The 14,812-nt window shown below is 44.8% G+C and overlaps 1 protein-coding gene across 4 annotated transcripts in view; it reads right to left on the bottom strand.

The window, feature by feature from the left end:
* The window catches only part of LOC138968882 (F-BAR and double SH3 domains protein 2-like), a 110,315-nt gene extending 95,597 nt beyond the window's left edge, over window positions 1–14,718 (bottom strand). For all 4 annotated transcript variants that reach the window (XR_011456308.1, XR_011456309.1, XM_070341555.1 and 1 more), the window contains exons 1-3: window positions 14,587–14,718; window positions 14,399–14,496; window positions 8,915–8,960 (exon numbers count right to left, since the gene is read on the bottom strand). Coding sequence is in view for 2 of the 4 variants with exons in the window: in XM_070341555.1 (XP_070197656.1) it covers window positions 8,915–8,960; window positions 14,399–14,496; window positions 14,587–14,607 (165 nt within the window). In the remaining 2 variants the exon portion in view is untranslated. The remainder of the gene's footprint in view (window positions 1–8,914; window positions 8,961–14,398; window positions 14,497–14,586) is intronic.
* Between the last annotated feature and the right edge of the window lie 94 nt (window positions 14,719–14,812).

The raw sequence follows: 14,812 nt of genomic DNA, 5'->3' as shown, positions 1-14,812 counted from the left end.
TGAAGAGCGACTATTTGAGAAACTTCTGGAATGTTACCGACAAATGCTTGGCACTATTCTTGAATTATACCGTGCTTAGTTACGTCATATGTGGAACCCAGCAGCACAATCTGGGCAACAATGTCGGCGTAGCAAGAAGTTAGGTGCGAACACCGGTGCACCGCGTCAACAAAAATCGGTAAATTCTTCCGTTGGATGACCGCAAGCAGGTAAAGGCTCCAACCACCTGCAGGACAGGTGTGTATACCTCTCTTCACAACGTTGCAGATACCCCAGTTCCGCCGGTACTAAGCCAAAGTTTTGAATTCTGCCGGCGTTACCCATGCAGATGCAGACCTGTACCTTCCTTCCCTTTATCCTTGTAAAATAAAGTTCGTTCGTTCGTTCGTTCTTTCGTTCGTTCGTTCGTTCGTTCCCGTATAAACTATAGATCTGTCCAGGCTTTTCACGCGGGCTGAAACTGAGTGTCCTAGCTCTCCTTGGGACACATACCAAGAGTCAGCATTCTGAATTTCTGTGCTGGATGATTTTTTTTCTGAACTAATTTTGCAGAGTCGCCACAGGTGTCAGATTAGAATTAAATTCAACAGCAAAACAACAAAACCTCTCTACACAGAAACCAGCCATGCCTTTGATTTTGGGTATGTCTCCAAGCGGAAGGGTGCTTTTACTCCATGTAAAAAAAAAAAGCCCAGACAGATCTGCGGTGGTTTAACAAATCACTCTGCAGGGGAAGGCACGGTGTCTTTAACAGTAAAGACTCGCAACGCATTCTTCCCAGGGTAAGTAGTTGACCGCGGAATAGGCTTACTCACGCGGAAAGAAGGCTGAGGGGAGAAGCATGTGACATTTTATTAAATAGGTCACGGTCTTATCGCAACACTGCGTAACCTTTCGCACTTAGCTTATGGAAATCACTTGGTCACGAAGGCCAAGATTCCCCGCGTTCAAGCCCCAAAACACTGAAGACTCTTAAAACACACACACACACACTCGCCCTCACCCAAAACACACACGTACACACTTACGCATAAAGTTACAATCATACACCCTCACCCACCCCACCCCCCATCCCACCCCACACACAGACACACAGATACACACACAAACACACACAGACACAGACACACACACACACACACAAAATCCCACACACATACACAGCGGAGACTTCATGCAGTGTGTTAGCAAGGTGTCACATTCTAAGAGGTTTTGTTGCACCTTCCATTCAAGCCTCTTACACACAGTATCCGAATGACAAAAAGTTGACGGTCGCTGGCTTATAGCAAACAGCAGAGAAAGTGTCTCCCATCTCTGAATCTGCCTAGTCCTCACGCTACGGCGCTGTCTTCGCTTTGCTTACGCTCACAAGTTGTATGTTCCCTTCGTCTCAGGTTATCCTAAATGTCCGTTCTGTTGGTAAGGCCAAAAAAAAAATAGGTCTGTTTACGGTAACATAGGCCAAAAAAATAGGGTCGGTAGGTCGGGATTGGTTTTTGTTTTTTTTGTTTTTTTTTTTTTTTCCCAAAAAACCGTATTTTTACGTTATTTTGCAAAACCTTTTTTTTTTTTCCCCCAAATGCCAAAAAAAAGTCTAGGGTCGCGCGAAAAAAATAGGGTCGGTCGGGTTACCGTAAACAGACCTATTTTTTTTTTTGGCCTCACAAGTTGTATGTTCCCTTCGTCTCAGGTTATCCTAAATGTCCGTTCTGTTGGTAAGAAAGACATGCTAGATGCGAGGATCATTTTTCATAGCTGTGAAGTCAACAAAAAGGCATGTACGGTTGGATTTCATCTTCCTTACAATTCTGGAAAGAAGGTGATAGATGAGAGGGGGTGGGGGGGGGGGGGGGGGGGCGGAGGGCGGGCGGGGGTTGGGGGAGGGGGGGGGGGGGGGTTAAGAGCAAAAAGAAGTAACAGGAGACTGGCGAAGATGGTCAATATGCACTACTTACACAAAACATGCACAGCTGCATATCACAGTTACTTTGCACAAAATACAGTTACAATCACCACACAGCACGTTCGAAAACACACACACACACACACACACACACACACACACACACACCCCATTCACACAAACACTATACACCAAACACACACAAACGCACACACACACACACACACACACACACACACACACCCATTATCAGACAGGGACTCTGTTTCCCAATCCCCACACAACCTTTGGTAGGGAAACAAGGTGCATCATCCCCTCCCATTTACACCTATGCTCAAAAAGCCACAACACGTTACCGCCAAGCCATAAGTTTCACACTACGGCTGAACTCTGAATAAAACTGTTGAGGACAATACCAGCAGGACACCACTTAATGGGCATTATGGGCAAAACAGTGGCCCAATAATTCTCCCTTTACCTTCATACCACTATCAAGCCCTAACCAGCTCCACTCAATTCCACTGTGTTCTGGCTGTTATGCGGCTATGCGGCCGTCCAGACACAGGAGCTGTGTATTAAAAGCGTCACCATTTCCTGGCTGTTACAAGCGTCACAACTCTGTCATCGTTCTCACAGACAGATATTGACACTTTTCCGTTTGAGAAAAAATGACAACTCTACACAGGAAGCAGTCAGGATGTTGATTCTTGGTATGCGTCCCAGTGGATCGACATGTCATTATCCCATGCAAAAGCCTGGCTATGTCTGAGATGGGAGCCGAATCGTCCCAGTGGATCGACATGTCATTATCCCATGCAAAAGCCTGGCTATGTCTGAGATGGGAGCCGAATCGTCCCAGTGGATCGACATGTCATTATCCCATGCAAAAGCCTGGCTATGTCTGAGATGGGAGCCGAATCGTCCCAGTGGATCGACATGTCATTATCCCATGCAAAAGCCTGGCTATGTTTGAGATGGGAGCCGAATCGTCCCAGTGGATCGACATGTCATTATCCCATGCAAAAGCCTGGCTATGTCTGAGATGGGAGCCGAATCGTCCCAGTGGATCGACATGTCATTATCCCATGTAAAAGCCTGGCTATACATGTCTGAGATGGGAGCCGAATCGTCCCAGTGGATCGACATGTCATTATCCCATGCAAAAGCCTGGCTATGTCTGAGATGGGAGCCGAATCGTCCCAGTGGATCGACATGTCATTATCCCATGCAAAAGCCTGGCTATGTCTGAGATGGGAGCCGAATCGTCCCAGTGGATCGACATGTCATTATCCCATGCAAAAGCCTGGCTATGTCTGAGATGGGAGCCGAATCGTCCCAGTGGATCGACATGTCATTATCCCATGCAAAAGCCTGGCTATGTCTGAGATGGGAGCCGAATCGTCCCAGTGGATCGACATGTCATTATCCCATGCAAAAGCCTGGCTATGTCTGAGATGGGAGCCGAATCGTCCCAGTGGATCGACATGTCATTATCCCATGTAAAAGCCTGGCTATACATGTCTGAGATGGGAGCCGAATCGTCCCAGTGGATCGACATGTCATTATCCCATGCAAAAGCCTGGCTATGTCTGAGATGGGAGCCGAATCGTCCCAGTGGATCGACATGTCATTATCCCATGCAAAAGCCTGGCTATGTCTGAGATGGGAGCCGAATCGTCCCAGTGGATCGACATGTCATTATCCCATGCAAAAGCCTGGCTATGTCTGAGATGGGAGCCGAATCGTGCCAGTGGATCGACATGTCATTATCCCATGCAAAAGCCTGGCTATGTCTGAGATGGGAGCCGAATCGTCCCAGTGGATCGACATGTCATTATCCCATGCAAAAGCCTGGCTATGTCTGAGATGGGAGCCGAATCGTCCCAGTGGATCGACATGTCATTATCCCATGCAAAAGCCTGGCTATGTCTGAGATGGGAGCCGAATCGTCCCAGTGGATCGACATGTCATTATCCCATGCAAAAGCCTGGCTATGTCTGAGATGGGAGCCGAATCGTCCCAGTGGATCGACATGTCATTATCCCATGCAAAAGCCTGGCTATGTCTGAGATGGGAGCCGAATCGTCCCAGTGGATCGACATGTCATTATCCCATGCAAAAGCCTGGCTATGTCTGAGATGGGAGCCGAATCGTCCCAGTGGATCGACATGTCATTATCCTATGCAAAAGCCTGGCTATGTCTGAGATGGGAGCCGAATCGTCCCAGTGGATCGACATGTCATTATCCCATGCAAAAGCCTGGCTATGTCTGAGATGGGAGCCGAATCGTTTACATGGAAATGACCGTCCCGTAACCATGGTGTGAGCAAGAAGGAGAGTACCTTTAAAGGAAGACCAGCCAAAGCAAGGAGATCCATTTGCCAGACAGCAGACACCAACACTCCTTATGACGTTGATATGATCAATAACCTGGTTAACGTGGGTAAGACGAGAGACATAACCCACACCAAGAGTTATTGACTGAAACCCTCGGCACAGATACGGGCATAATGAAAACAGTAATTGCAGTGATAATTATGTAACAGATAGTTAGATGCAGCTCACAGGCTTGTCTTCCTGACCAAGCCAAACTTGGTCACTTCAAGCATCATGTCATGCATTACTTTGATCAGACTGTTATGCAGTTAGATGCAGCTCACAGGCTTGTCTTCCTGACCAAGCCAAACTCGGTCACTTCAACTTCAAGCATCATGCATTACTTTGATCTGACTGTTATGCAGTTGAATGCAACTCACAGGCTTGTCTTCCTGACATAGCCGAACTGTTCCCCATTTCAAACACCACTCATAACAACGTATGACCGTTTTCATCAAGTTGCCCACAGACGTAGCCAAACTGTCGGCCCGTGCCAACGTCATGTATTGCATATCTATACGACTTGTGTCTGTGTGTGTGTTTGTGTGTGTGTGTGTGTGTGTGTCCGCGATGCACGCCCAAGGTTCTCGATGGATCTCTTTCAAATTTGGTGCACATATTCAGGTACACCCCGGACACAACCTGCTCGATGAGATATTTCAACACGTGCTCTCAGCGCGCAGCGCTGAACCGATTTTGGTTTTTCTCTGGATCCATTCCCAGTAACTCTTCCTTATCTTCTCCAGTGTTTTCAGCGTTTATCTCCCTTCCTTCGTGTGGCGTCAATCCATATTCCCGTTTCTATTTTTACAAGGTCACTGTCGACAACGCTCAATCCATATTCCCGTTATACTATTTTTACAAGGTTACTGTCCCGGCGAAGCCGGGTATTACTCTTCTCCAGTGTTTTGCGCGTTTATCTCCCTTCCTTCGTGCGGTGCGCCGGCAAAGCCGGCGTACACCCGGCAAAGCCGGGTCCCCGGCGCAGCCGGGTATTCGGCTCAACTTCTTCCCGGCGAAGCCGTACCCGGCGAAGCGGGTATTCATCTAGTATATCTATATATATATGGGCAATGAACACGTTTTACCGTCTCGTGCATACAGCTACTGTAGGTGTCCGAGTGTAAGCGAAGCATGCAAAGATGTATGGAAATCCATTCTGCAGACACGCATAATGCTAATGGTATAATCAATGCCCTGTTTTTATGGCCAAGAAAAGCGGGAACACTCTATATCAAGAGCAACTGACTAGATGGTTGACAGCATCGTTAAATGGACGTGAAATAAGGTTGGGGATACGGAGGACTGCGTCGTCTATGATGGGGTATACTGGCTGTGTGCTACTCATCAAATATTACGGAATACTCAGAACCGACTGATGAGTGAATAGACAATAGTCGGACTTTATATGAGGCACAAACAAGTCGCGTAAGGCGAAAATACAACATTTAGTCAAGCTGTCGAACTCACAGAATGAAACTGAACGCAATGCAATTTTTCAGCAAGACCGTATACTCCTAGCATCGTCAGTCCACCGCTCGTGGCAAAGGCAGTGAAATTGACAAGAAGAGCGGGGTAGTAGTTGCGCTGAGAAGCATATAGCACGCTTTTCTGTGACTGTACCTCTCTTCGTTTTAACTTTCTGAGCGTGTTTTTAATCCAAACATATCATATCTATATGTTTTTGGAATCAGGAACCGACAAGGAATAAGATGAATTTCGAAAATTTAATTTTAATAATAATTTTTATATTTTTAATCTTCAGAGCTTGTTTTTAATCCAAACATAACATATTTATATGTTTTTGGAATCAGAAAATGATGAGGAATAAGATGAACGTAAATTTGGATAGTTTTATAAAAAAAATATTTGTTTACAATTTTCAGATTTTTAATGACAAAAGTCATTAATTAATTTTTAAGCCACCAAGCTGAAATGCAATACCGAAGTCCGGCCTTCGTCGAAGATTGCTTGGCCAAAATTTCAATCAAATGAGGGTGTGACAGTGCCGCCTCAACTTTTGGTTTAAGCGTGTTTTTATTAATTTCTTGTATACATGTTATATACAGTAACAACATCAAGAACGTTAACAAGCAGACTGCATTATGGACACGTTCTAAAACGCCTCAACTTTTACAAAAAGCCGGATATGCATTTATCAAAAAAATTCAAAAAAAATTCCGGGGATATCATTCCCAGGAACTCTCATGTAAAATTTCATAAAGATCGGTCCAGTAGTTTAGTCTGAATCGCTCTACACACGCACAGACAGACAGACAGACAGACACACACACACACACACACACACACACACACACACACACACACACACACACACACACACACACACACACACACACCACGACCCTCCCCCTCTATGTTAAAACATTTAGTCAAAACTTGACTAAATGTAACAAAAAACACTGCAGTTCAGATACGGAGAGTGAGAAAGCAAAATGTTGTTCTCATGAGAACCGCTTTCCTCTAACCCTAATTCTCAATGCTAATCAAAAGTAGCATATCCCTGAATTACAAACAGCCAGACAGCCAGACAAAGAGACAAACCGACATACATGATATTCGATTCCCTTCAAATCCGATGAAGAACTATTGAATACAAATATGTATGGCTTCTGACAAATGAATGTAACAGTACCACACCAGAAGAATAATTGAAAGATTGCTGCAAAGCGGACATCGCACACACCACAAAAAGCTGCAACAACAAAACTCTCAAGATGCCCCTCACCAAATCATAACACTGGAGCCGATGATACAACTAGTCTCTGATACAACTACTGAGCAAAATGAGTATAGCAATCTTTAGATCCACGCCAAAACTGATTGATCGACGTCATGGGATAAAGGACACAGCTAATAGGATTATGTGAAGGGGGAAAGAAGACTGGCGGCTGTTCCGCCAGACGATCAGAAAAGACTACATGTATCGGTTATTAGCGGATAATGGAATAGAGCCAACATGATCCGCCAAGCGAGATATGAGGGACGAGAAAAGAAGATGAGACTTTCCAAGGCGGAGAAGGCACCACCTCCCTACAGCGCTACCTGCAATGAACGGACAGCCCAGAGTGTCCCTACATTGTAGACGACCTATCGCGGCAATTTGGCATCGTTTTGGTTAAAGGACACAGAATCTACAAAGGGACAACAGAAGGTGTCCTTTCTTGGGGGGGGGGGGGGTGGGGGTGGGGGGAGGGGTCTTCTTGAAAGTTACAGCGCAGCGTTAGTCTCAACTTCATGGGGAGTGATTGATTGTTTGTTTGTTTGTTTGTACAGTATGTATGTTTGCTTGTTTGACAGTTTGCTTGTTGAGCGGGTTTTTGTATGAAAGTAACAAGCTGAGCCCAAGTGGATACCCGACCAAATTCAATGCACCTGTTCCACTCTTATTTTGTTAAAAGCGTTTCGTTTAGAAGAAGAAGAAAAAACTTCGGCGGGTGTCATATATAGCCTAAATTACGTCTAAGCTCCCGACCGTTACACAAAGAACAACACTAAGTTCGCCACAGCCACGAAGTTCACCGTGTGCACCAGACCCACACACCCCTCCCCCTGCCCCCACCCCGTACCGACTGAAATGCAGCATAAATCATGCCAGTGATTTTGTAATTGATCGACTCTGACGCGAACAACCATCTCAGCCGTCTAATTAGTGAATCAGACGGTACCCCCTCCCCTCCCGCCACCCTTCTCCATGCTGTGCAGGTTTCAAACATATCCTGCAGTTTTTACTGCACTGTCTGGAACGTCAAACCGAGCTGCGTGCGTGCGTGCGTGCGTGCGTGCGTGCGTGTGTGCGTTTGTCTGTCTGTCGGTCTTCCCATGGTTGTACCTGTGTGTCTATATGTGCTAAATTACAATCGAAAAGACTTGAAACGCACAAAAGAGCACCAGGACGAGCCAGAATCAACACGGAAATATCTATACAGTTATACAATATTAACTTACTGTCCTCAATATACCAAGCAGGAACAAGACTAGTCTTATTCACGATTCTTTTGATTGAAAATGCTTCATAGATCAAATCTTGCCCCAAGTAATGTCAAATCAATGACTCTATTTCCGGGTGTGAACGGAAGTAAGAACGAACTGCCCCGGGGTTTGATGTCAAACTAAAACGGAAGAACCAACAGAACCCAAACTGCGACTATTTCCGGAAACTAAAGCGCAGAAATGTGCATGTATACGAAAGTAAAGAGACTGTTACAACTACGGAATCCATGCATGCAGACATAGCCTATATATATATACAAACGGACAGACAGACAGACAAACTGGTACGCACTTGGAAATCTGCATGTACACGGCATTAAACAGACAGTCATGTGTTAGGCTCCACAATACTGACCGACATACGGACGGATAGACAAAAAGACGGACGGACGGACTAACAGATAGACAGACGGGGAAACATACAGAGAGAAACAGCCGGACAGACAAACAGATCGACAGGTACTCGCATGGAAATCTGCACGTATATGAAATTAAACAGACTCTTACAAGTTAGACTCCACACATACTGACAGACAGACGGACGGAGAGACAAACAGACGAAGTGACAGACAGACAGATGCAACCGGAAGACAAACAGACAAAAATACACACACAACTCACCTGAGCATATTCTTTTTCCAATGTAGCCTTTTGCCGGTAGTATGTCCTGAAAAATAAGTAAATAAAATTTTGAACGGCTGACATCAAGTTTAACTCTAACAACCATCTGAGCTCTAGACTTATCGATTCACAATTGTGCATACATGTACATACATTTCATTTACCGCTAAGTCGTGCTAGCTATTTCTGGCAAACAAATTCAGGTCATATTCGCTGTATAAATATCCCTAATGACTAAAGACGCAATACACACACGATGGAGAGAAAAAAAAACCATAAACAACTTGAAGACAAAAGAGTTGTACTTATTCGCACTGCAGCCCCCCCCCCCCCCCCCCCCCCGCCTTAACTCCACCTAAAACCCCATCCCGCACTTTTTTCATCTCCTCCTCTCCCACCTACCAACTCCCAACCCCCCCCCCCCCTCCTCTCTCCCAAACGAACAAAACATAACCAAACTAAATCACAGAAAAGGACATTTCCCAACTTTAACTCGATTGAGTCGTCGGGGTTTGTCAGTGAGTATCAGATTATAATACCTGCAAGCACAGCGGCTCGACATTATCTCATTCACTCGTACAAACCACCCGTGACATCAGGACGACAGGAGATGGACGTAATTGGATTTACGGGCCCTGGTAAAGGCTGGGTTGGGTTTGAGGGCTTCAAACAGCTAATTAGATTTATTGGCTTAAAGCGACGGGGGGCGCGTTCGATCAGAGCCTGTCTGACACAATGCTCTACCTGTACTGGGGAACCCCTCCAACCCATTCCTCCTCCTTTAAGACCCCCACCCCCTCCCCCACCTTTGGACACACTCCACCTCACATCCACCCGACCCCACCCCTATTTTAAGACCTTACCTTTTCCGATTATTTGTGTGGTGTTTGTTTGTTGGTGGTGATATTATTGGCAGAGGCGGTGGTGGTTAAATCTGATATTCGAATCCGAGCAACTTAGTTGAATGTTTAGGCTGGATCGCTGTCCAGCTGGCTACTTCCCCAATCCTTCATTGCGTGTTTGCACTTCATCATTTGATCTACAAATTGCAAAATACTTGCCATCTTGATAGTGGTTTGTTAGCTCCTAGCTCCCTGTGTTTTAAGATATCTCCTCTGTGTAGGTTGCTTGTTTGCTGCTGTATGTCTCTTGTTTTCTGTGTTTTAAGATCTCTCCTCTGTGTAGGTTGCTTGTTTGCTGCTACATGTCTCTTGTTTTCTGTGTTTTAAGATCTATCCACTGTGTAGGTAGCTTGTTTGCTGCTACATGTCTCTTGTTTTCTGTGTTTTAAGATCACTCCTCTGTGTGTGTTGCTTGTTTGCTGCTACATGTCTCTTGTTTTCTGTGTTTTAAGATCTATCCACTGTGTGTGTTGCTTGTTTGCTGCTACTACATGTCTTGTTTTCTGTGTTTTAATATCTCTCCTCTGTGTAGGTTGCTTGTTTGCTGCTACATGTCTTGTTTTCTGTGTTTTAATATCTCTCCTCTGTGTAGGTTGCTTGTTTGCTGCTACATGTCTTGTTTTCTGTGTTTTAAGATCTCTCCTCTGTGTAGGTAGCTTGTTTGCTGCTACATGTCTCTTGTTTTCTGTGTTTTAAGATCTCTCCTCTGTGTAGGTTGCTTGTTTGCTGCTACATGTCTCTTGTTTTCTGTGTTTTAATATCTCTCCTCTGTGTGTGTTGCTTGTTTGCTGCTACATGTCTTGTTTTCTGTGTTTTAATATCTCTCCTCTGTGTAGGTTGCTTGTTTGCTGCTACATGTCTTGTTTTCTGTGTTTTAATATCTCTCCTCTGTGTAGGTTGCTTGTTTGCTGCTACATGTCTTGTTTTCTGTGTTTTAATATCTCTCCTCTGTGTAGGTTGCTTGTTTGCTGCTACATGTCTTGTTTTCTGTGTTTTAAGATCACTCCTCTGTGTAGGTTGCTTGTTTGCTGCTACATGTCTTGTTATCTGGGTGATCGTTTCGTTTAGCTATCAGGGGGTTAGACCACAGAGATGTCACGTACAGATGGAGAGGGGTTTTAAGTGCGCTTTCCAGGCCGGCCGCCTCCACCACCACCCCCACCCCCTGACAAGATATCGCTCTATCTCTCTTTCTTCCTCTCTCTCGTTCTCTCTATGGCTGTCTCTCCCTCCCTCTCTCTGTGTCTGTCTCTCACTCTCTTCCCCTCTCTGTCGGTCCTTCTCTTTCTCTCTCCGTCTGTCTGTCTCTCTCTTTTTCTCTCCGTCTGTCTTGTCTGTCTCTCTTCGTCGCTCTCTCTCTCTCTCTCTTCCCTCTCCCTGTCTGTCTCCGTTTGTCTGTCTCTTTCTTTCTCTCTCTCTCTCTCTCTCTCTCTCTCTCTCTCTCTCTCTCTCTCTCTCTCTCTCTCTTCCTCTCGCTGTCTGTCTCCGTCTGTTTGTCAGTCTCTCTTTCTCTGTTAATCTCTCTCTCTCTTCCTCTCCCCCTCTCCGTCGCTCTATCTCTCTCTCTCTGTCTGTCTCCGTCTGTTTGTCTCTCTCTCTCTTTCTCTGTTAATCTCTCTCTCTCTCTCTCTCTCTCTCTCTCTCTCTCTCTCTCTCTCTCTCTCTCTCTCAACTGTTTCGGTGTCACGACTGCACATTGCGCATTCCCATTAGAGCGGGGTGTCACCAGTACCAGTCATCGTATCAGTAGGGTTTTACAGCTGACACGAGCAGAAAAGGAACAGACACTGCAGCTAGACATAATATGGGGGGCTGGTGAGAGCGAGAGAGAGAGTGAGAGAGAGAAAATGTTCAGACCACAAGAATGATTTAAGGACTTTTATTTTCAAGCAAGTGCTTACTTCATGTAACTGCAAAGATAAGCTTGGCCCTGACCAAAACAAACAAACAAAATACAACTGCACACACACACACACGGACGAACGGAGACAGAGGAAAGATAGGGACAGAGAAACGAACAGAAATAACACTGAATGCCGCATTACTGAATATAGAGTACTACTGCACTGCCGCGCGTAGGGCATGCCCCCATTTCAACGGACAAAACACATCTATGATAACAGTGACTTAGGGGTTGGGGATTTGCTTGGGACGGACGTGACAGAAGACTGATGGAAAGACCTAACACCAAGAGGCATACAGCGACTACTCAACCCAGATTTTAGATATATATATTAATATATATATAATATACATATACATACACAACATTTACAAAACAAAAACGAACTCAGATGTAGAGAACTAAGAGTAAGATCCATAACTTTGTAACTCACACACACACACACACACACTCGCACGCACAAAAACAAACTCAGATGCAGAGAACTAAGAGTAAGATCCATAACGTTGTAACTGACACACACACACACAAACACACACACACACACACACACACACACACAGGGCCGTTCCTCCAGACTGAGTTGCGCACAGCAGCTGAGAGGTTGCAGGCTGGTGCCAGAAGAGGGGAGGAGAAAGACGTCAGCGCCCAGTTGAGAAACACTAACACCACAACACACACACCAATTTCGGGAGCTCACATGAGGGTGGAAAAAATCACTCCTTCTCAAGCGTTCACTCTCATCAAGGGCTGGCCAAAGGGCGAAGCAAAAACCACCCAGAATGTCATAAATTGATTTTTTAAAAAAGTGCCTCTAAAGGCTCTTAGTTATATGGTGAATATGTAGCAACGCTCGTGGTAAATATCAATAATTGATTACTGTCTTGCACTAGGTAATGACAGTAACTTTTTCATGAAATTGATGCGGATGAGTTGGAGAGTGAACAATTAAAGTTGATCTCTCTTTCAGTTTCACTTCAGTATTTTTCCTGTTATGTTAAAGTCCCGGAGATAAAAGCCATGGGGAGGAGATATAACTAATTGTTATCTTGCACTGCTTAGTGGTCGGAAATAAAATTAACTTTATCTGACAAGTGACATGTCTACTAAGGCCTCTCTGCATTTTTCAAACTTTTGAATTGCTGATGCTTTTTTCAAGTTCAGTCTGCATAATGCACTGTCACAAATATGTAATTAATTCATGTACTTATCAAAAAGTACCCCTCTCTCTCCACTCTTACCCCCCCCCCACACACACACACAGTGCTGTTGTAAGTACAGGCACAGACCAAGCTCTCCAGCCTACCCCACCACCTGACACAAAATAATGTAATACAAAATTGTTCATGGAAACGGACTCTCCAGGATTGAAACACAATATCCTACCCTTCACCCTATCACAAGGAACAGGAAAGAAAAGATCAAATAAACATAACCTTGCCTTTTCCCTCAGTCTGCCCCACCCCCTTCTCAGTTTGATGACTCTAATGTCTCTAATGGAATGTTGTATACCCTTCAAGCATAACCGGAACAAGCCACCCGGCTTTTTTTAGTTTGGGGCTAAGGCAAAAAAAAATAATAGGTGTGGTTACGGTAACATAGCCCCAAAAAATAGGGTAGGAAGGTAGGCAATCACTTTTTTTTAAAACTTTTTTTCTAATGTGTACAAATTAAACCTACTTGACAGGGAAATAAGTGTGCAACTCGCTTTCATTGCGTTTTCTGAATGTAATAAAACGTTATAGGGTCGGCCCCTAAAAATAGGGTAGGTCGGGTTACCGTAACCACACCTATTTTTTTTTAGGCCTAAAGAAAAAATGTTGTGCATGTGCAGAAATCAAATGCTGAGGTTTTCGCAGTGGTTTTACAAGTGTATGCTGATGTACTTACTTAACATGAATGAAATAATAAGTGACTCGCTGTCTATGTGTTTCAAACAGGAGGCTATTTAGCCTATATGTCCTTATTTATTTAGATTTTTTTAAAATTACTGACAAGTTGCAATCTTTCATCTGCAGTCAAAGGAAAGGGTCTGGGGGTCTATGCTGACAGACATACACTATGATCAAGGAAGGCTAGTTTGCATGGGGTAGTGGTGCTGTATTTCACAAGATCCTAGCTCTCCGCTGGTCTCCCAACTTGACTACCAATGAAAGATAGGTCTCCAAACACTTTTAAAAACAGTCACAATACCAACAGTACTCAGAAACCCATAGATGGATGATATTAATAATAAATGTATTACACAAAAAAAAGCGCACACACACACACGAGATCAGCTGGAATCCCTACCCCCCTCCCCCCCCCCAAAAAAAATTCTATCCCCTGACTGCCCAGAAAAAGCAAAACAATACAACCATGCACAGTCCACCCAAAGTCAAAAATGAAAACCGCGTTCTTTCTCCGAACACGGCAAGCTGCCCGTACACACTATCATGAACTCTTGCTCCACTATCTAGTGCTTTCCACTGAAGTTTCGATTTTCTTCGTGGTCCTAAGTCAGGCTTTGCCTCCACTGTGCTGTCGGGGCCAAGTAGGATCGTAAGGGGCTTGATACTGATAAAGAGAGCGACACGGAGCCCACCACCGTCTCCATGCACTGTCGGGGATTAAGAGTATGCTTCGTGGGTCTGAGGAATAATAAATTGAATGAAAGTTGTAGCTTTTTGTTTTTCTTACCTGATATCCTCAAGAATATCGCACTCCTGTTGGTGCTTGGCTTGAAGTTTCGACACCTGCTCGGCATGAATGTGTTTCAAGGCGACTGCGGGCTTCACCTTAGAGAGAGAAGTTTACTCGCGATCAAACACACACTTCCGACGATTTTGAACGAAAATGTACATCCAATAAACTCCTGTGATACTTACCTTTCGGGGAGGCGGATTCATTTTGTATATCCGATCATTTCGCAAGTGAACAAGCACATTACACACTCAGTCCCACAGCAGTAGCACAATCCACCATTCTTTGGGAAACACTGCGGTTCTGTTTACCTCCCGCCGCACACAGGGAATCCCCTGCAACGGGAGGTAACTTCTGTTGTATTTCCTCTCTGTCGTTGCAGACGACCTGAGCAGCGTGGCAGAATTATTT

The sequence above is a fragment of the Littorina saxatilis genome, linkage group LG6, assembly GCF_037325665.1.
Source record: "Littorina saxatilis isolate snail1 linkage group LG6, US_GU_Lsax_2.0, whole genome shotgun sequence".
In the NCBI taxonomy this organism is placed as follows: Eukaryota; Metazoa; Mollusca; class Gastropoda; order Littorinimorpha; family Littorinidae; genus Littorina; species Littorina saxatilis.
This window is presented reverse-complemented; position numbering and strand designations above follow the sequence as displayed.